The 19,558-nt window shown below is 40.1% G+C and overlaps 1 protein-coding gene across 2 annotated transcripts; it reads left to right on the top strand.

Annotated features, from left to right (window-relative positions):
* Positions 1–1,492: 1,492 nt before the first annotated feature.
* On the top strand, positions 1,493–19,292 carry LOC136287829 (elongin-A-like). Of its 2 annotated transcripts, XM_066180552.1 has the most exons (11): positions 1,493–1,829; positions 8,670–8,726; positions 10,420–10,532; positions 11,599–12,301; positions 13,571–13,670; positions 14,485–14,658; positions 15,614–15,711; positions 16,462–16,642; positions 16,976–17,093; positions 18,811–18,929; positions 19,068–19,292. In XM_066180552.1, the coding sequence occupies exons 1-11, from the start codon at positions 1,518–1,520 to the stop codon at positions 19,124–19,126; spliced, it is 2,034 nt and encodes a 677-aa protein (XP_066036649.1). In that variant the 5' UTR covers positions 1,493–1,517; the 3' UTR covers positions 19,127–19,292. The 2 variants fall into 2 exon arrangements, with proteins under 2 accessions (XP_066036649.1, XP_066036650.1); XM_066180553.1 differs by lacking the exon at positions 14,485–14,658.
* Positions 19,293–19,558: the final 266 nt, after the last annotated feature.

Below are 19,558 nucleotides of genomic sequence, written 5' to 3'. Positions count from 1 at the left end.
AACAAGAACATCTTTATCCCAGGAAGTCCAGTAGTTTGATAATTAGGCTTTCAAACAACATATGGGAATTCTAGCTTCAATCACATAATCCAAATGACAATCTGGCCCTCAACTTCCCTACTCAATAACGACTTTAATCATAATGCTGGTGTGGGATGAATTTTTCTGAAGATTTCTTCTGCATCAATGCCATTTTGTATAAATAACGTTATACTATTTGGGCCATAAAACTGAAGAGTAACTAGTTGTGAATGGCCTATTTTAAGGCATGGTTGATGAAGTCTCTACATACTGTGAAGATGAGTTGATTACTGTAAAAAAACCCCATGAGTATGGTAAATGGAGAGACAGTTGGCACCAGGGACCTAGATTGATTTTTTCCATTTCCAGCCTGAGTACTCTATTTACTGTATTGCCCTATCAGCTATTTTTGTTTCTCTACTGATGAATTTGCTATAAAGTGTGCCAAGCTGTACTAAGATCTATTTTGCAAGAGCAGCAATCCTAACGTGAAAATACCAGACTTTTGCCGACGTAAAATTCCGTTGTAGTTCAGAATGAATGCACCTCTTTTTAACACTTCTCCCAAACACCTCTTTAAAGAGTGAGAAGTGCTCTGCGTACCCGTTTTCATTACATCTATAGTACCTTCACAGGAAATTCTGCAAACACACAGATTTTTTTAAGAGGGACTCATTAAGCTTAGGAGTCTTAGAAGCACATCCTCAGCCCGGGCAAGCTCCATGGCGGAGATCTTGTTTTAGATGCGCAGTTCACACAGCAGCAAAGACTGATTCCCTGTCATAAGCTTTTTAGGTAGTCCATGAGAGTCCTGCTGAAAGTTGCAGGGCCCAAAAGTGCTTGGACCCGGAAAAAAAAAAAAAAAAAAAAAAAAAAGGCGCCTTAGGCATCAAGCTGTAAATAAGGCAGGACCTAAAGATGTCCCCTTCAGCCCGAGTCAGGACCGCACTGGGCTGTCTGTGGGCGGCAGTCGCGTCTTCATGGCTCGGCCTCGCTACCCCAACACACGGCACCCTCCCACAGGGCAGCCTCGCTGCCACGCACAGTCACCAGGGATGCCACGGGCCTCGGGGTTACCGCAGGTAACAGGACACATGAGCACCAGCAAGTGACACTGTCCATGTCCCGCCTGGCGCACAGGGGACAGGGCCCGCCCGGGGCTGCTCCGAGGCTGGCACGGCCGCCCCGACGGGCCCGCCCCGGCAGCGGCACAGGGCACGCCGTGGCGTTCTCCGGGCAGGCCGCTCCCTGACTCCTCGGCACGGGCTCAGCCCAGGGCTTGCTCGGTACCGCACTGAGCGCTCGAATGCGGGGCAGAGAAAAGCACGCAGTGATTGTGCTGTAACTCCGTCCTGTTATTGCCGGCAGCTGCGGAGCGAACAACCAGCCGGCCCGGATGAACGCCCAATGGCGGAGAGGGCGGGGCTACAAAAAGCGGGGGGTGGCGGAGGGGCCCCGGCGCCGAGGAGGAGAAGGGGCAGAGCGGCAGCGGTGCCATGGCGGAGAAAGGGCGGAGCGGCAGCGGTGCCGTGGCGGAGAAGGGGCGGAGCGGCAGCGGTGCCGTGGCGGAGAAGGGGCGGAGCGGCAGCGGTGCCATGGCGGAGAAAGGGCGGAGCGGCAGCCGTGCCGTGGCGGAGAAAGGGCGGAGCGGCAGCGGTGCCGTGGCGGAGGAGGGGCGGAGTGGTGCCGCCGCCGGGGCGGAGAAGGGGCGGAGTGGTGCCGCCGCCGGGGCGGAGAAGGGGCGGAGCGCTGTGCGGAGGCTGCTGAGGCTGCGGGAGCGGCTGCGCTGTGCGCGGGAGCCCGCCGAGGTAGGCGGCCGGCTGGGAATGTCAACGCGGCCGCTGCTGGGCTGTTTTTTTCTGTGCTTGTAAGAGCTTTTCTGTGTGAAATAGGTGCTTCTGCTTGGTTTTAACGGCGCGCATCAAGAGGAGCGGGGGTTGTCACTCCCTGCCTTCTTGTTCTTCCCGGTCCAGGAAGGATTAGGGTGTTCCGAAACAACCGCTATAGGGCGGCCAGGCTGCTAGGTCAGCTGCGAGGAGCAGCTAAAGGACACCAGAAGCAGGCAGGGATGAGCGGGGAGCGCCATCAGAGCAGGTGCTGATGCTGCGCCGGGCACTGGAGGCGCAGAGGGGGCACCCCCCCGGTCTGTGGGGCAGAAAGGGACACCCCTCCCCTCTCCCCCAAGGCTGCAGGCTGCGGGGGAGAGGACACCCCCTCCCCAGCCCAGGCCGTGGGGCAGAGGACACCAAGGCACGCCCCGCTGTCTGAGTATCAGCCGGCACTGCCAAGGAAATAGAAGCAAAGTAGCGGGTGCCAAATTGGCTCAATATTTTATGAAATAATAAATTATGTTTGACTGAAGAAGGTGTATTCAAAGCACTGATGTGGTTTTTGCTTAGTATGGGTTGTTTTTTTAAAATTTTTTTGGAGGGTCACATTCGTTTGGAAAATACAGGACACTTTTACCCTTCAAAGGCTTTAAAACTATTAAAGTTTGTGGCTGGGGGCGGAGGGCAGCAGTAGAAATGGCACTGTATTTGGTAGTTGATGAGAAACTTAGCTACTAATCGTGTCTACAGTATGTTTTCAAAGTATGTGTATCCATATAGAGGAAATACTGATTTTCATAGCCAATAATGGTTCATCTTCTTCAATGCCTGTGATGTAGACAATATCTGTCTAGAATGCAAATATCTGTGCAGGTGCTTCTTCAGAAGTTTTAATTTGCAGTTCAATGAACCTAAAGATGTTTTGCTCTGTGACATAAATGATCAGCTATTACAGTGTCTGAATTAGTACTTGGGACTAGTGTTGGCATGCTTTTGGAACAAGAGGTAGGAAAGGAAAAGAAGGAGATCTAAAAGTAATTATTTTTTAAGTGATCCCAAAGCAGTAAGTTTCAAAGCATTCTGCTAAAGTGAAAATTGAGAAGATCTCTGGCTGATTTCTGTTCATTAAGGGAGAAGATACAATGTTTTTATGTCGCATAGCTGCATGTAGGTGCTGCCTGAAAAGGAGCTAATGGTGGTGCTGCAGCACTTCTGTCCCTGGTGAAACTGTCTAGTGAGAAGAAGCATTTATGGGTAACAGGACCTAAGGAGTGGCAGAAACTCCTAAGAAAGTGAGAAACTGATAGCTGTAAATTGGCAGTCATGAAGGGTACTCCTAAGAGAAGTTGAATCTAGTAGGATAAATTATGTGGTTAGTATCTTCAAAAGCAAAGAGGAGAGTTCTAGAAATGTGTGAAAAGAATTACAGATCGATATTACAGATGTGTATGTAGGCAAGTATTGTTGTTGTCAAATATTTCTGTTCTATACTGAGAATATTTGTCTTTGGACTTTTTAATACTGTTAAAAAGCTTTTGATAACCATTCAGAACATAAGTTGTCCATTTCAAAAGCTTCTTAATGTGTGAGGTTTGATAGCTACCCACTGAGTTTTCAGAGAATTGCCAAAAGAAAGAAAAGGTATTGAATGATGCTTATGGTTCTAGGGAAGGTACGGGAAAAAAGTACTCTGCTAGCGTTAAAGGTCAGTGAAATGGTCTTCATTTGCATTGATCATAAGGGAGCACACTGAGCAGCTGTATGATGCTAAGATGTAACTGATGAAGAATTAAATGGTGGTGCCATGATCCATACCATTCAATGAGATGTTACGTAGGTACGTGTTGCTCTGATTTTTTAGCCTTCTGATGATGTTTACATATTTCTAGTGGAGTCTCTCACAAATGTAACACAAACAAGTAGATTGTTTTCATGCCAGTCTGTGATGGACTGTTGAACTGACCACTAGGGTCAGAAAAGTGTTCCTCTCGTCTACCAATCCTTGATCAACTCCAAATCCTATTTAAATCCCAAATCATAATAAACTCTCTCTTTCTCTGCTCACCTCTGAACCTGAGTGAGTGTGGTTCTTTCGTGTCCCTACCAGTGACAGATACGTTCTGCCAAACTTATCTCAAATTGTATTTGGCTGACACTAATTGTCATAAATATATGCAAGTTTCAAGGCATTTGACTTGCTTCTGTATGATGCTGATTAGACTAGCAGTGTCATGGGTCTGCTATAATACATAAAACTGATTTCAGTTGCACTTGCCAAAAATAATTCCAGACCTCATCAGGAGACAATGTTGGTTTGTGGGTTTGTGGTTTTTTTGGGGGCGTAGGAGAGTGATTATGCATCTCTTTGTGACGTGATAATACTGAAATCTTCCTTAATTTAGAAGGCAAGCAAGTATTGTGGGGAAATGCTATACATACTGAAGTAATTTGTATCAAATGAAGAGAGTCCCTTCTAGAAACCAAATTTGATCATGTGGTAGGTTACATTCATTTGAACAACACATGTTCTACCATGGCTCAGTGGAAAGTCACAGCTAGGAGCTATGAATATAGGTCACTCAGGATAGGAGACTGTATTTTGGAAAGCATTGACTCAGAAAATGATTTGGAGCTCTGATGTATTACCAGTTGAGCATGAAATTGCAGTAGAGTGCAGTGGCTTATGGAGTAAATGCTATCTTTGGGTAGCTTAGCAGGGTTATGTTATTATTGCTATACAGCTTTAGAGGGACAATTATTGGAATAGTATGTCCTGTTCTGAGGACTGTTTTTAAAAACAACACTTGCCAAGCTGGAAAGATAATAAGATAGCCAGAGAATGGTTGTAGTTCTGGCTAGCATAACTTCATGAAACTAAAGAGCCAAGGTAAAGTGTGTGATTAGTATTTTCATTTCTGTGTTGTGTAAGATGACTGGAAGAAAGCTCCTTTAGTGTAATAAACAGATCATTAGATTTAGTAGCTGAAAACAAAACTAGGCACTGAAAACAAAACTAAGCAATTGTTTTAGGTGAACAACTGTGTTTGGGTGGGGTTTGTTGTTGTTGTTTTTTTTGTTGTTGTTTTGTGTTTTTTTTTTTTTTTTTTTTTTTTGTTTTGGTTAGCTGAGGTCATAGGGATTATTTGCTTGAGACAGAGTTGGGTTTTTTTAAGGTGTTTTCCTCAAAGTCCTGGTGCTCTTTCAATTGAGTTGTCGAGCTCAGCCAGAAGTTATTGACTTGATGGAATTCCACAGGCTTTGTTATACAAGAGAATAAGCTAAAGAATCATAGGGAGGTCTCTGAAAGAGAAATGCAGCTATTGGGTGAGGAAGGAGAGAAAACAGGAGTTACTGTAGAGAAATGTTGTCAGTCCTCTGAAGACAGATGGTCTGGGAACCTGTTAATGGGTTCCATCCTTCCTGAGGTTCCAGATTCAGATAGGAAAATGAGAGGAGACTGCACAACAGTTGTATAAAGGATGATGGAGCAACCCTGGTGTGGTGGGAAATGACCAAACCCAGTGCACCTGGCAGCTGTTGTTACCACTTTGCTTTCCATTTTGCCCCGGGAAAATTTTATTTGCATACATGCTTCTTTTCCCATTGCTCATTTCTATTGATCTCTGCCTTCTAAATTCCAGCCTGCTTTCCCTTCTTCCCTGCATCTTTGCTTGCTTTTGTCTCACACCACTCAGAGAGGGTACCAGCTCTCAGTTTGTCCATAAGGCTTTGCCTATTTATATTGCATGAAAACCAAGGTCTTGGTTTTTCTTGGAATGTATTTTATAGAAAAAAACCCCAGTCATGCCTTATAGATCAATACTTAGGAATTATGTAGACTAGTCCAGGAATTGTATAGAAGATAAGTTTTCTTCAAAATTTTTTATGAAGTTTACAGTCTCTTTTGAAATTGGTAGAGTTTTTCCACCAGGATATAACAGATAGTGGTATGTGTGGTAAAACAGTCTGAAAAGCAGTGGAGGGTTACATATGTATTATGTGTATATGGAAGGTCTTCCATAAAGAAATTATCAGATCCAGTCCAGTGAGATAAAAGCCAGATAGGCCACAAATACCATGGTGAAAGAAATGGTTAGAGAAAGATCCCTCAATAGTCAGTCTTCATTTTTTTTGAAGGCCTGCTCAGAACAGACTTCATCATTTTTCCTTATTTTATGCAATAATTATAATGGTATACTATATATAAGTATCATGACAACAAAGTTTGTGTTTCTAGAGAGCTCTGGTTTTAGTGACAGACTTTACTGTGTCCTGTGCTTCACAGTGCACCTTTCTCCAAAGCCTGATAGATACAGGAGCTTGGTATTTGTGCTTTGTCTTTGGTAGAGAAATCAGAGATGTCTAGCAAATAGGATAAATACAAAGGTACTCTGCTGCTACAGATACTTGGCACAAATTATATTTTCATATTTTCTGATTGTGTCTATAAGTAAGTTTGGTTCTAAATCCCAAGAACTTGGAGATGTGTGATTCCTACTGGCAGGTTGGATGTGGCTGTTTACTTTGTCCAGTTACAGAATGGAGTCTTGTACTGTAGTCCTGTATGGGCAGAGCTGCTGATTCCCCTGCAGCCTGAGCTGTTCCCTGCTTCTAAGTGGTTGGTATCACTTCTGAAAACCTTATCAGTATGTCTGATCAATTTTTTCTGTTTTTTAAAATGAAACAGTGTTCTTTGTCTTAACTTTCCAAATGTGATACGTATTTCAAGTAACCAAAATGAGCAGTGTGGTCTGTAGTTTAGAAAACTTGAAAGTTTTGTTTTTCATTAAAATGTGTTGACTGCTTTTGAACATGCTGGTCATCTAGGTACTTTTTTTGTAATTTAGCCTATTGTTTTGAAGTAGTATGAATAGTAATTGGCTGCTTCCTGATTTTTTTCTTCTGAAATCAGCTTGGCTTTATGAGTTAACTTAGTCCAAAATCCATCAAGAGGAACTATTCAATACCCCTGTTCTCTTGATGAAAACATCCCTTAGTATTCTTCCACAAATAGGTTTGTCTCTGGCAAAATAAATGGGATTTATTCCCAGTGGTTTGCACTGCTTGATTATCTAGACATGTTAAATATCACAATATAACATGTCAGCAGTGGGTTACTTCCTTTTACATTGCAAAATAAATTAAATCAATGAGGATATATATTCTTCTAATCAAATAAAAGTGAACTAACTTGACACTGATCATCTCAAGCATTAGAAACTATGTTAACATTTTGAGCAATTACTATTTTTCTTGGGAGTGCCTTATCTTAAAGATAAGCAGAACTTCATATGGCTTTTGTGCTGGTTCTGAATTCTTGGTAAGGAAGTTTTTTGGTTTGGTTTTTTTTTTTTTTTTTGGTAGGTATCCTGCCATTTTGTAGCTAGCTGAACTTTTTGGGAGAGACTTGATTTGTTACCTCTGGGCCTAGGTGTATGTCTTACCTTATCTTTTCCCAGGCTGTGAAGCATTTTTCCTGTACTTGTCTAGACTCCGAAGCACTGTTTCAGGGTGGATGGTTTACAGAAGAACTGCATGCCAGGCGTGTGTAGATAGAGCCCACTGGACACAATGAAAATCAGTGTCAAGCATGGTATTCCACTACTCTAATGCAGTATAGGAACAGTGAAACTTAGAGGTGCAATAGAGCAATATACCTCTGGAGTGCAATTTGTAAATTGTTTCTTTGACCTTGCCACTCATTTTTTTAGTACCTCTTCCACCTCCTGCAATGCCATTTCAGAAGCAGTATCTAATATAATCAATGACAGTTCATTGGTTATTTAAATTAAAATAGCTGTTATTGTTGTCAGAAGATTTCTGGGTAGTGTGTTTTGTGTTCCTGCTGTTACACTGAGAAGTGTCAATGATCTGAAACACTTGACTGGTATTTCAGGCTCTGTGAAAGCCCTTTGAAATGCTGCTGTTTCAGTTGTATATTAGTTCTGTAGTCTCCATAAGATAGCTTCATGTGTGTGGTTGGGAGTGTTTCAGTGGCAGCACTAAGTTGGGGAATGCCATTCTTAAATGATGACAGAAAGATAAGACAAATTTGCTGTGTATGGTTAGCTGCAAGACTCCGGGGTACTATATAACCTTTGCCAAATAAATTGGCTTATATTGCTGTTGAAATTTATAATCTGCTTATAAATGAGATTTCATTGTTATTAAAACACTTCTCATAGGAAGATGAGCATTTTGTATGTGAAAAAAATCTTTCCTGCTTTTATGTAAGTGTTGAGTTTTGTAACAGGTACAAGATTTGACAGTGCAAAAGAAAACAGTTGTTCTAGTTTGAGCTTGTTTTGTTAAAGTTCAAATTGCAGTTATGTTTTCAAAACCTTATTTTGTGGAGTCTGGGCTCACACCAGCTCTATTGTCCTTTCTTGGCCTGGATTGATGGAGTAGGGCTGCTGACTGTGAGGCTTACCGATTTTTGCTTGGTGGCTTTGCATAATGCAGCTTTTGTACTGGCTCTGTGGCAAATGAGGGCCACTGCTACAGGATGAGTAGGCATATATATGTAGCCTCTACTTCTGTGTTACTGATTTTTACTGTAGTAGTGAATTCAAGGTATTTACTGGATTTTCTGTTGTTACTGAAATTGAGGGGTTGGCAGGACCGTACTGGTTCACAGCACAGACTGCAAACACTGCCCTGATGTGCACTAAAGGAGTGCTGACATTTTCCAGGAATTGCTGGATATTCCTTTTAACACTATTGTGTATTTTTGGATTAAATATGTGAATGAGGATGGGAGGAACAGAATAAAATTTCCAAGTATTTTTTTAGAACAATAAATCTAATGTTTCCTTCCAGATTATAAAAACACTTAAAGTACTACAAGGTTTGGATTTATCGCTGGATATTTTAGTGGTAAGTGATCAGTAATAATACATTAAACTCTTCTGTAGTGAATTACTATGTAAATGTCAAGAGTGTGCGTTTGTACAAGTGGTGAACATGTTGCATTTTATAATTTTGAATTTATATCCTATTTGGTTAGATTCATTTTCCAAAAGCTGGTCATCCAACTTAATAAATGCAGTATTCTGTCAACAGTGATAATACAGAGCAGGGAACTGAGCATACAGAAGAAACTTTGCTAATCAGGTTGGCTTCTTTTCACTGTAAAACTGCCTTAAATCAATGCTTAAAGCAAATAAGAATGGGTGAGCCATTCTTTAGGTCAATTGTCTAACTCTTCCATCTTTCATTAGCAGCTCAAAGTTAGGTTATTGCATTTAATGATCAGGAATCCCAAATAAAGATTCCTGTGACTTTTATCCTCATCCAAGCTGCATCCTATCAAATTCTATATTAGATATTCTCACACTCATCTGTGAAGCTTCTAGCTATTATAAACAATGTGTCTGTGTTTTGAAAACAAGAAAAATGTGGGTTTTGTGAGAGAATTCTTTGAAGAGTAAGAGGAAAGATATAGTTGCCAAGATATTTGGATGGCCTATTCAGGTAACGGCATTTGGCTGCCTAGATACAGGCAGACTTCTACTGAAATAAAGCAATATTTATTTTGTTTTCCAATAAAAAACCATAATCTCATATTGCAATTAGTTTCTTAAAATGACAAAGAGTTTTGGCAGATGATTCACGTTCCCAGAAATTTTGCGTGCTTTATAATGGGACAGACTGTGATGGGAGCCTTCAAGTCAAATAGAGGAAAGTGATGTCTTACAGTGGAGTGCTCCACATATTTTTAATGCATTTGAAGAACATAAATAGCTTTATGAAGTAGTCCCAGCAGATTTCTTCCATCTGTTTGCAATAACTGACTTACCAAATCAGATTGCTCAAATTATACGTAAGCTAAATATACTTGAAGTGAATTTAAGGAAGCCCTTTCTAGAGGCTGAGCTGATCATGTGGGAGTAACGTGTATAGCTGAGACTTCACAGGAGTGTAATTTCACTAGTTAGCAAGAGCATTCACAGGTTGCAGTGAACCTACTGAATTCCATATTTTGCCTGCATCTTAAAAGTGAGGGTTTGTGAATCAGACGTGCTTGTTGATAATACAGGGTTAAAATCACCTGTGATTCTACAAACACTCAAAGTCTGCAAGATATTTTTGCTTAAACAAAACACACTAGAATGAGACTTGAAGACACAATGATATTGTGAAAATAACTCTGCTGCTCTGACCCCTCAACCCTTTACTACTGGTTGAGATGTATTTTATATTACACCATGCCCAACATATATGCTCTCTAATATGCTCAAATGTACTTCATAAGTCTAAAGGAAATTTGAATTGATGCATTTTGTGGGCTTAAGCATTTGAGAGAAGTGAAATTCTTGAAATATGTACATTTAATGGAGGAAAACTACTTATCTTAGTTTTAAGAATTAAGCCTGCATTTTGTTCCCTGTATTTGGTTATAAGTAACTACTTCCTTCAGTTTGCAGAATGGAGGGCATTTATTTTTTGGCTGCCATAGGACAGCCCTGAATACTAGTCTAATACTGTTTGTAGCAGTTTTAGAGGAGGCTTTTTTTGGAATAAGACTTGTGATTTATTCTGCCCATCTTTCTTGCACTATCTTCAACAGGAAACTGGCATAGAAAAAACAGTTAAGAGTTTTAGGGAACATGCCACTGCTGGGAATGTAGCTAAAAATCTGTTAAAACAATGGAAAAAGCTTATTTCTCCAGAAAGTAAAAGGTAGGTGTGAACTTTTATCCTTAAAGTTAATTATACTGTAGTGTAATTTTAAAATACACATTGGAAACTTAAGAAGGTGTTTGGAATGACAAACGTATATTGAATTGGAATGTGAATTGAATGCAGGAAATGAGAATGCAGTTGTAAAATATGTGGAAAACAATCAAACTATTATTGGTCAACTAGCCAGTCAGCAACCTGACTTCAGCTGCTTTTTGTGACTGGCACAAGTTCTTAGGTCCCAGCTGGTGCAAACAGGACTAAACCGTGAGGGGCACTGCTCTGCACTTCAGGAAATTGGGAAACTTGCTCTTTCCTCCCAGAGGTGGTGTTTAAATAAGGCAGCTCTCCAGTACTGTGGTTGTATAGAGGTTTTTCTTGTAATGTTCTTGTGGGCTGAGAGGGGCTTCCAACACTGGAGGAGGCACATTGAGGAGATGCAGTTTCTTCTGAGACTGAAGCAGCCACCACTGCCATGGCCAGGCCTGCTCTGCTTTAGATGTTTTGTGGTGCTCCAACAGTTCCAGACAGTTGAGGTGAGAAAACCAAGGGAATAATTTGACTAAATTAGTCCATTTTAAATCTGAAAAATGTTCAAGCAGCAGGAAAGTAAAATACCAGAACTTGTGATAAATCATAAAGTCTGACCTGTTAATCTGTATCACCTACAGAACCTTTTGTAAATTTTTCTGTCTCCTAGTTATTTCAAGCGCCATGTCTTTGTTATAAAGCAAGCAGGGAAGCTTTGTGAAAAGTGGTATCCAGCATGTTATAAGCAGATAGTACTGCCAGGTTTGTTTTCCTGCTCAGGGTTTTGTCCCTACTCCCCACTTGTTTTGCTATCAATTCTTGCTTCAATATTTAGCAGTGTTGGACCCAAGAGCTCTGTGATTCTGTGCTGATGATGGAAGAATAAGAAGACAGTGCAGAACTAAATTCTGGGTTTTGTCAAACTATGGCACATGGTGTGATTTTATGCTTTTAGTTTTACTAATACTAGAAAAACAGATTGTTTAAGAATTTAGCATCAGCTTCAGACTGGGATGTACTTTTTTTATTGTTGCAGTGATCACAGGGGAAGAAAAAATAATGAAAAAGAAAAACGTGAGATGAAATCTTCTGTTTCCAAGGAGATTAAGCCTTCAGAGAAGCCTGAAACATCTGTACTGGCCTTTAGAAGTTCCAATAGTTCTCCCATTTCTATAAAGTTGAATAAAGAGTATATTTGTAGTGAAAAGACTCATCAAAGTACAAACTCTGAGTCTCCAAAAGAATGTGATAATAAAGAATGTAGCAGCAGTGGTTCTAAGCATGCTTCCCAGGGTACCAATTCTCAGGCTAAAGAAAGTGAGTTCAAAGAGAGCATCTCCACAGAGAGCAAGAAGATTTCAGAAAAGCAGCATTTCTCTGCAGCTAATGAAGGCTTATTGCCCCCGAAGGAAAAGTCTAGTAAGGATGCTTCCAAACAGAGAAATCCTAAACGTGTGAAGAAACCAAAACAAAATCTTGTCATGAAAGACCAAGCCAAATCGTCTAGTGATGAGGAATTTGAACCCCCTACTATGTCTTTTGAATCTTATCTTACTTATGATGAGGTTACCAACAAAAGAAAGAGAAAGGCTTGCTCTACAGGTGCACGGCCAAAAAAGTGCAGTGAACAGAAGAACAGCTCATCACCACAGAAGACTTCAAAACTTTCTCAGGCAAAAAAGGGAGCTGAAGGTGTAAAAAAATGTGAGAATGATCAATCAGAAATTCCCAGTAAAAAGGTAAAGCACTACAGGGTTGAGGTAACAGCAGATAAACTGCAGACAAACAAATGCTTTGGATTTCTAATTTCAATGAAATTTATCTGTATTTATTTTAAGGAACAGGTTGCATTAATCTGGTGTATCAGCTGCATTGCAATTGCCAATAATTACAATAATGGGGGGAAAAAAGAGATACAGTTTGCAATTGGATTACTTGTATTTTTAGCATTATTTCCAACATTACAGTAGTGTTTCGTCCTTACCAACTAATCTGCATTTGACTTGCAAAATACAAAGGCAGTTACCTTTGGAAAGAGGTCCACATTTTTTCTTTCCTAACCATCCTGGCTTGTGGCTGCTGCAGCTCTTTGTGTATAGAAAAGTCCTTCTGTTAGATGCTGTGGCTCTTTAATAGTGAATGTTAAAGTCTGTAGTGGAACTGAACATTCTTTAAATGCATTGAAGTAAACCACAGTATTGCATATAAAACTAGATTATACATATTCTTAATCTTCACCATGATGTGAAAGCTTCAGGCTTTTTTTTTATTATGGAAGATCTGCAATCTGAATGTGGTATCTACTGTCCCAGGTGGGAAAATATTAATGTAGAGCCTTATGTATGATACTCTAACATAAACTGTTTGAAGAAAACCCTTTGATATTCCATCAATTGTGAAAAGTTATTCTAGATATGAAATGCAGGGAATGCAAGTTTTGGGCTCTAAGTGCCTGACTTGCAATTGGAAGACACCTGAGACCCAAATTAGATGTTGCACCTGATCAATATGTAGGGACCCATACTTAACAGGTAGCTGCATCTTTAAATCCCTTTTTAGGGGATTAGCTGTGAATGTTTTAGGCTACATGGCTTATTGAGTATGATCTAGGAGACTTGATAGGACCAGATATAAAGCTGTTTCTTGTATTTTAGAATTATGCTTTTGTCATCTTGCAGTTTTGCCTCCTTCACTGCATGCCTCAACAGTGATTTATCTGAAAACCTGTTAGCTCTACGTATTTACTCTGTTCTTTAATCTTTCTGTGTGCCTAATTGCAGGTATCCCACTAAGTTCCTTTTGTGGTATAGTCTTGGTAAATGGAGTATGAAAGGATATACTGGAAAGTAATCTGTTGAGTAAATTTTAGTGTAGAAAAGCAAGAATTCTAGTTATCCTAGTTAATTTTGGGATTTGCATAAATGTTTGGGGGTTTATTGTAGCTTATTTTAAGCCTGGTTAACCCCAAATTTATAATAGTGAAGCAATCTTTCCTTTACTGTGCACAGGCCAAATTGGTGTCCCTCCAGGAGCTTCTCAATACTCCCCTACCTAAAACTCTGCCAGGCCTCTCAGAATTATTTCCCTCGTGTACAGCAGACTTTACAGGTAAGTAATATACAAGACTGATAAATGTGAAATAGTGCAGGTTTTTACAGCTCTGTGTAGAAATGTTTTATCGCCTTTTCCAATAAGCTGTATTAGCTCATGAGTCCATGGCAAAGAGGGGCCTCACTTTCTCATTTGTAGAAATCATGTTGAAGCTGAAGTGAATTATAAGGCCTTCCTTCTTATGGCTTGCTGAGTAAAGGAATACTGAGGAAGGCTACCACATACTTGGAGAAGGTATAAATCAAGTGGCAGTACTACAGGCTTCATTTATCTTTACTCATTTCTATACCTTAGAGCAGGCAAAGTCTTAGCAGAAATTATCTTAGGTAAAACAAATATATGAGGCACTAGGTCTAGCTTTGGCATAGGAATCACTAGCATCATTATAGGTAGGTGACATAAAGTACTAGTGATTCCCCTGGTAGCTCTTCTGATGTTTCAGTGGTTTCCTGTCACTGGGATCTTGAAACATTGCTGCTATTGCAGTTCCTGGCTTCTCTAAGATAACTCAGGAGGATTAGTTCTGTGCATGGATAACAGAACAATCACGGTGTGAATACAGCTCATGTAGACTGGTGATAAAAATGCAAGACTGGTTTGAGTTGGTGCAGCTCACTTGCAGTGTACATCTTGGAGTTAGATGATGGTGAATGAACTTTTGAAATTTACAGTAAGTGCAAGGGTCCCATGCTGTAATGCAGTAACTTTGTATTAAGAAAATACTTTGTATTTGTAAATAAAAGTAATATATGTTTATCTCAGAGCTGAATGTTTAAAGCACTGTGAAACCTCCCTGATGTTCTGCTTGCAGTATCAGCAGTACCCATTGTAGAGGCACCCCAGCAAGTCAATGATACAGTCCAATTCACAGGACAGAGACTGAACTCTAAAATGCAGGTTTACTCTGGCTCTAAGGCAGTCTACCTTTCGAAGATGCTCACGCTGTATGAGCAGTGTGTCCGCATGCTTCACAACAATATTGAGTGTGAGTACAGCAGGGGATTTGTTGCACTTCTGGCTCTAAGGGGATGAGATTTTTTTTCTCCATGCCAACTAGTGGCACACTAAAATATATTGTCCCTCCCTACTAATGGTGACTTGGTTGGAAGGCACTTGCAGAAATGGTTTGATGACTGTGCTAAATGTAGCTTTATTTTGAAAACTTACACGTTTTAAAGGTTTGTAGGAGATATAGACTGTGGTTGAATCATCCAGACTGAGCCACATTGTTGAGGCCTGTAGGAGTTGTGGCGCAGGTGGAAAATTAGTGCCAAGAGTGTGTCGCATTTAGAAATTTCACTTAAGGTGTTAACAAGGGTCAAACGGTTTCATAGTAGTTAGTAAGTATCGTAATTGGTGTGGACATAGTGGCTACCCTTAAACAGTCTATTAAACAATAAGTGTTTGCATTCTTCCCTGTGTCATGTACCAATGAAAATGTATCTGTAATTGTAAACTATAGAGAATGTATAAAACCTGCCATCTTAGACAGAATAAAGGAGAAACGTAGCAGTAATCATATTGATCGGACCTGTGTTTGCTTTGCTGACTTCCCTTCATTATTTCGGGGTTCCCCTGCGACTTCGAAGGTTTGAGTTTACTTAAAATAATATTCTATAAATGATAAACTGAAAATTCTGCCCCTGCCCTCCATGTTTGTTGTGATCAAGGCATTCTTTTCTTCCTTACATAGGCAGAGGAGGAAGTGATGCATATCAGTAAAGATGGGGCAGTGATCATTGCCCCATCTTTATCCATCCTCAAGTATAACTGCTAGTCAGTATGGAACTGCTGATTTATAAGTATTTTCATAGCCTGACATGGGATGTTGTGTTAGTGCTTGCTAAAATTTACTTGTGTTTTTATTTTTAAACTGTCCGAGTGGTGCTACCCATTGAGTAAAATAAGTGAGATACTGAAAATACTGTCCTCTTTTGTAGTGTTACAAGAAGCAGGAGGTGTGCCCTTTGAAATTCTTGAGCCTGTGCTAACACGTTGCACACCAGAACAGTTGTTTCGAATAGAGAAATGTAATATGGTAAATTCTGCCTTGCTAAATTTGGGGAACCACAGAGATCCACTACTCCACGGGCTGTACTGTTTTTCTGTCTTGCATACTCATTTCTTTGAATTCAGCTGTCATTATCAAGTCTCCCTTTCTGAAGTTTAAAACATTCAGGAATATTACTATTGATGATTAAGTAGATGACAATATGTATAGAAGAGGGTTTCTGTTTCTAAAAATAAGAAAGAAAAGAAGATGACCATAGTATTTACCACTGAAATAGCTGGGAAAGTCTGAACCACCTGTTTTCACGTTACAGACTATTAAGCCTGCAAGGTGTATCAGTCAGGAAGCAGCTGGGGTGCGATTTCATGTGTGTGATAGATTCCTTCTCTACACTGTCAGGATTCGAGCTCCATGATGCACTTGGACATTGATGTTCTGAGTGTGCAGTCCTTCCTAGGGCAAGTTAGCCTTTCCTCTGTGTGCTTCAAGTTGAGAGCTGGAGTGGCCTGAGCCTCTGCTGTAGACACAAGTCTAGCCTGTAAACATGGCTCACTGACTCCAGCTCTGCTTGTGGAAGCTGTGTGATTTCCAGGCTGTAATCAGTGTCCCTGCATGGTATTGACATGGTGTGGGTACCTCTGTCAGCACGTGTGGTGGGATTTGTTCTGTACCTTCTTCCACCAAAGGTTTGAGTTGTGTCTGTAGGCTCAGAGAACAGGTACTCTTGAAAATATTATTTTTAAATCTCTGATTTAAGGTATCTTGTGTTCAAATTAGATGTTTATAAAAGAGACTGACCACTTGTGGAAGAAACACTGCCAAAGAGATTTTAAAGATGAGAGCCTTCTGGAATATGAGTCTTGGCGTGAAATGTACTGGAGATTGTTTAATCAGAGAGAAGAAAAACTGAAGATCCTTACCAAAGTTATTCTTTCAGCTCAGTCTGAGAAACCAAAAGGTAAAAACTCTGGTTAGCTCTTCCCCTTACAAAACACAATCTCTTCTGCTGTTCTTGGCAATATTTGGTTCAGTGATTTGTTTGCAGTGAATATTAATGTTGTACTTCCAGGAGAAATCATCAAGAATGAACACTGTTACTCTTAAATTAAAACTTGCTTAAAAAAATAAACACATGCATTAATACAATATGTTGGTGTATCTTGCAAATATTATGTGTTAGACAAATCTTACCTTCCTGGTTGGACTAAGGATTCTAAGCAGCAATGCAAAGAGTTTTGGACATAAAGGACATGAAAAACCATGGATCCTCTGCTCCTTGCTTCTATATTAGGCAGGCAAGTAAAAATGGCTTATGTGACTGGTGCAGCAAAACCACCCAGGAACATTTGCCGACAGCAAGAAATCCATGGGACAGCAGGACCTGTCATCCAGCTTCACCCCAAGTGCAAGTAAGCGCTATGTACTATGCTTTTAGCTTGAGTTTGTATCTTTGTCAGTTCAAAATCGTGCTTGCAAAATAATTTAAAGGTCTAAATAACTCTATTTACTTTCCTTTTTGTAAGTGGCTAGTAGCTAGAAACAAACTTGCCTTTTAAGTCTTGTGTACTCCTCTGTCACTTCTGCATTGTCATTGCACGTTTCTCAAAAGTGCCAGTGAATTCACCCTCCCAGCTGGAGCATAAGTGAATGCTGTTTCTTTTCTCCAGATTGCACTAAAGCTGCTTGGCATTCTGGGGCAATTCCATTGTTGGTGTTTTGGTGTACAAACCTGCCTAGTAGCCTCACATGTTCTCCTGCTTTGATAAAATCCCAGTCAGCTGCCTGGTGTGATACAGAATGAACTGCAGGAGCTTTTAATACTTTTTTTTTTTTACCCTGTGAATTTCAGAAGCTTAGTCAAACAGCCTTGCTCCTCAAGGTGGTTGTAAGTATGGGTTAGGAAGGGCAACCTTAATGTAAGAATTTTCTTAAACTCAGCTTTTACACCAGATAAATTTTCATAACTGTGCCTTTAGCTGGTGAGATTTGGAAGGTTCTTTCCAATACTGTTGCTATTTCCAATGAAAAGATGGTCCCCCACCAAGGCAGTAGCTTAAGGCACTTTTGAGTTGTACTTTTGCTTTCAGTTGCTCTGTGGGAGGTTGATTCTCTATTGTGACAGACCTGCCTTTCCAGTTTAGGTGCTTCAAGCACAGTAGCATACAAGTACATATGTCCTTTGTGCTCCAATACTCTCTGGACCAGTAGCTGAATTGATGTAGACCAAGCTTTTCGTGATTTTTTTTTTTCAGACATGAAGCTGTAAGAGGGTCATTGATTTGCCTTCTTGAGAACCAAAGGGTTTGTATAGGCACAGCGAGTTAAACTTCAATGCTTTGACCTATTGGTTTTTTAAGCTTCAGAATTTGTACAGCTGAAATTCTCACTTGAGAAGCTGGTCTTGCAGGAGCTAAAAAATCTTGCTAAGGATTTGCATGCAGACGTGCAGATCCTTAACAGGCTGCTATTCTAAGACAGTGTGCAGTGATACTGAGTGCTGGCAGAATCCTCAGTGACTGCTTCTGCTTCACATTTGGTGACATTGTGCTGACACTTTATTGCTATGTTGGGTTAATGGTCTTTAGCATGAGGCATCAGCTCTGTATGTGTATCTGCCTCAGTCCATGTCTTGTTGATTGAGGATTCCAGCATGATGTTTTGTTATTGTGCCTTTTGCTAGCCAGTTAGATGTTTTGTTTTTAAACATTTGCCCTCATTTTCTGTCAATGAGCTAGTTAGCAGTTCAGCTGTGTTCAAAGAGGAAAATAAACACAAGGTGCAAACTAGAGTGCAAGACATTATGGATCACAGTGGTATTGCTGGCCATTTTGATTTGTCATAAACTCTGATCATTTAATTTTAAAGACTAATAAGAGACATGAAACCTTATAAATGTAATACTTGTTCAAGAATTAAAATGGAAAAGATGGTCATCTGTGATCCCTTCTAACCTGAATTATCCTAGGACTTTGAAATGCAGAAAGTCTCTTAAATGTGTCCAATCAGGCTATTGATTTTGTTTTTGATTTGTGGTTTTGTTTTTTTTTTTTTTTTTCAAAATAAGCCAAAGCAAATAGTAACTTGAAATTAAACACTAACTTTTTTCTTACTTGTTTGTTTTAAAAGAATAGGGATTCCAGAAGTGAGAGATAGAAATAACGCATTATCAAATCTGATACCTGCTGGCAACTGTAGAAGTTCTAGCTCAGGTGTCATGATTCAAGATGGAAAGAAGCCTACCAAAAGTAAGTGGCATTTCCTAAGATGATCAGTTTAATTGTTTTAATCTTCTGCCTACTAATATGTGCTTAATATTATACTAATAGCATTTTAAGTTGCTCATAGCTGTAATCTAAGTGGTCTTTGTTTTGTTTTTATTGAAGAAATTGCACCAATCATGAAGAAAACTTTGAAAGCACTGAGGAGTAGAATTGGACAATGATAAAATGAGACTATGTATTTGAAGCTTATTTGATGTGACCGTGTGTATATTATGCTACAGCGAATGAAAGAAATGCTCATGTAAACACTGTTCAATTTGGTCTAGTTAAAATAGTTCTGAAAAGTTACATGGGTGAATAATTAGCAATAAATACTGAAACCTCTGAGTCCTTTCATACTGCTGCCTTCTTACTTGAACTGAAATAAGGTCAGTACACACTAATGACAAATCAGTTTGTTTGAAACTTTATAGGTGATGTATTTATGAGTTTAAGCTGGTGAAGGATCTGCGGCACAAGTTTTGTTAGAAATGGCTGGGGGAATGGGGGTGGTTTAGTCTGGAGAAAAGGAGGCTGAGGGGAAGATCTTATTGTTCTTGACAGGTACCTGAAAAGAGATTGTACACATGTGGGTGTTGATCTCTCCTCCTAAG

The sequence above is a fragment of the Chamaea fasciata genome, unplaced genomic scaffold, assembly GCF_029207755.1.
Source record: "Chamaea fasciata isolate MVZ Bird 193981 ecotype frontalis unplaced genomic scaffold, bChaFas1.0.hap1 SCAF_3, whole genome shotgun sequence".
NCBI lineage: Eukaryota > Metazoa > Chordata > Aves > Passeriformes > Sylviidae > Chamaea > Chamaea fasciata.
Note: the sequence above shows the minus strand (reverse complement) of the source record. Positions and strands in the feature narration are given on the sequence as shown.

Bases quoted from the DNA above. Each gene is read 5' to 3' on its own strand.
- LOC136287829 (XM_066180552.1), top strand. From the start codon at position 1,518: ATGGCGGAGAAAGGGCGGAGCGGCAGCGGTGCCGTGGCGGAGAAGGGG. The intron at 8,727-10,419 runs GTAAGTGATCAG...TATCTTCAACAG, and splicing joins TATCGCTGGATATTTTAGTG to GAAACTGGCATAGAAAAAAC. The intron at 15,712-16,461 runs GTAAATTCTGCC...TGTTCAAATTAG, and splicing joins GAATAGAGAAATGTAATATG to ATGTTTATAAAAGAGACTGA.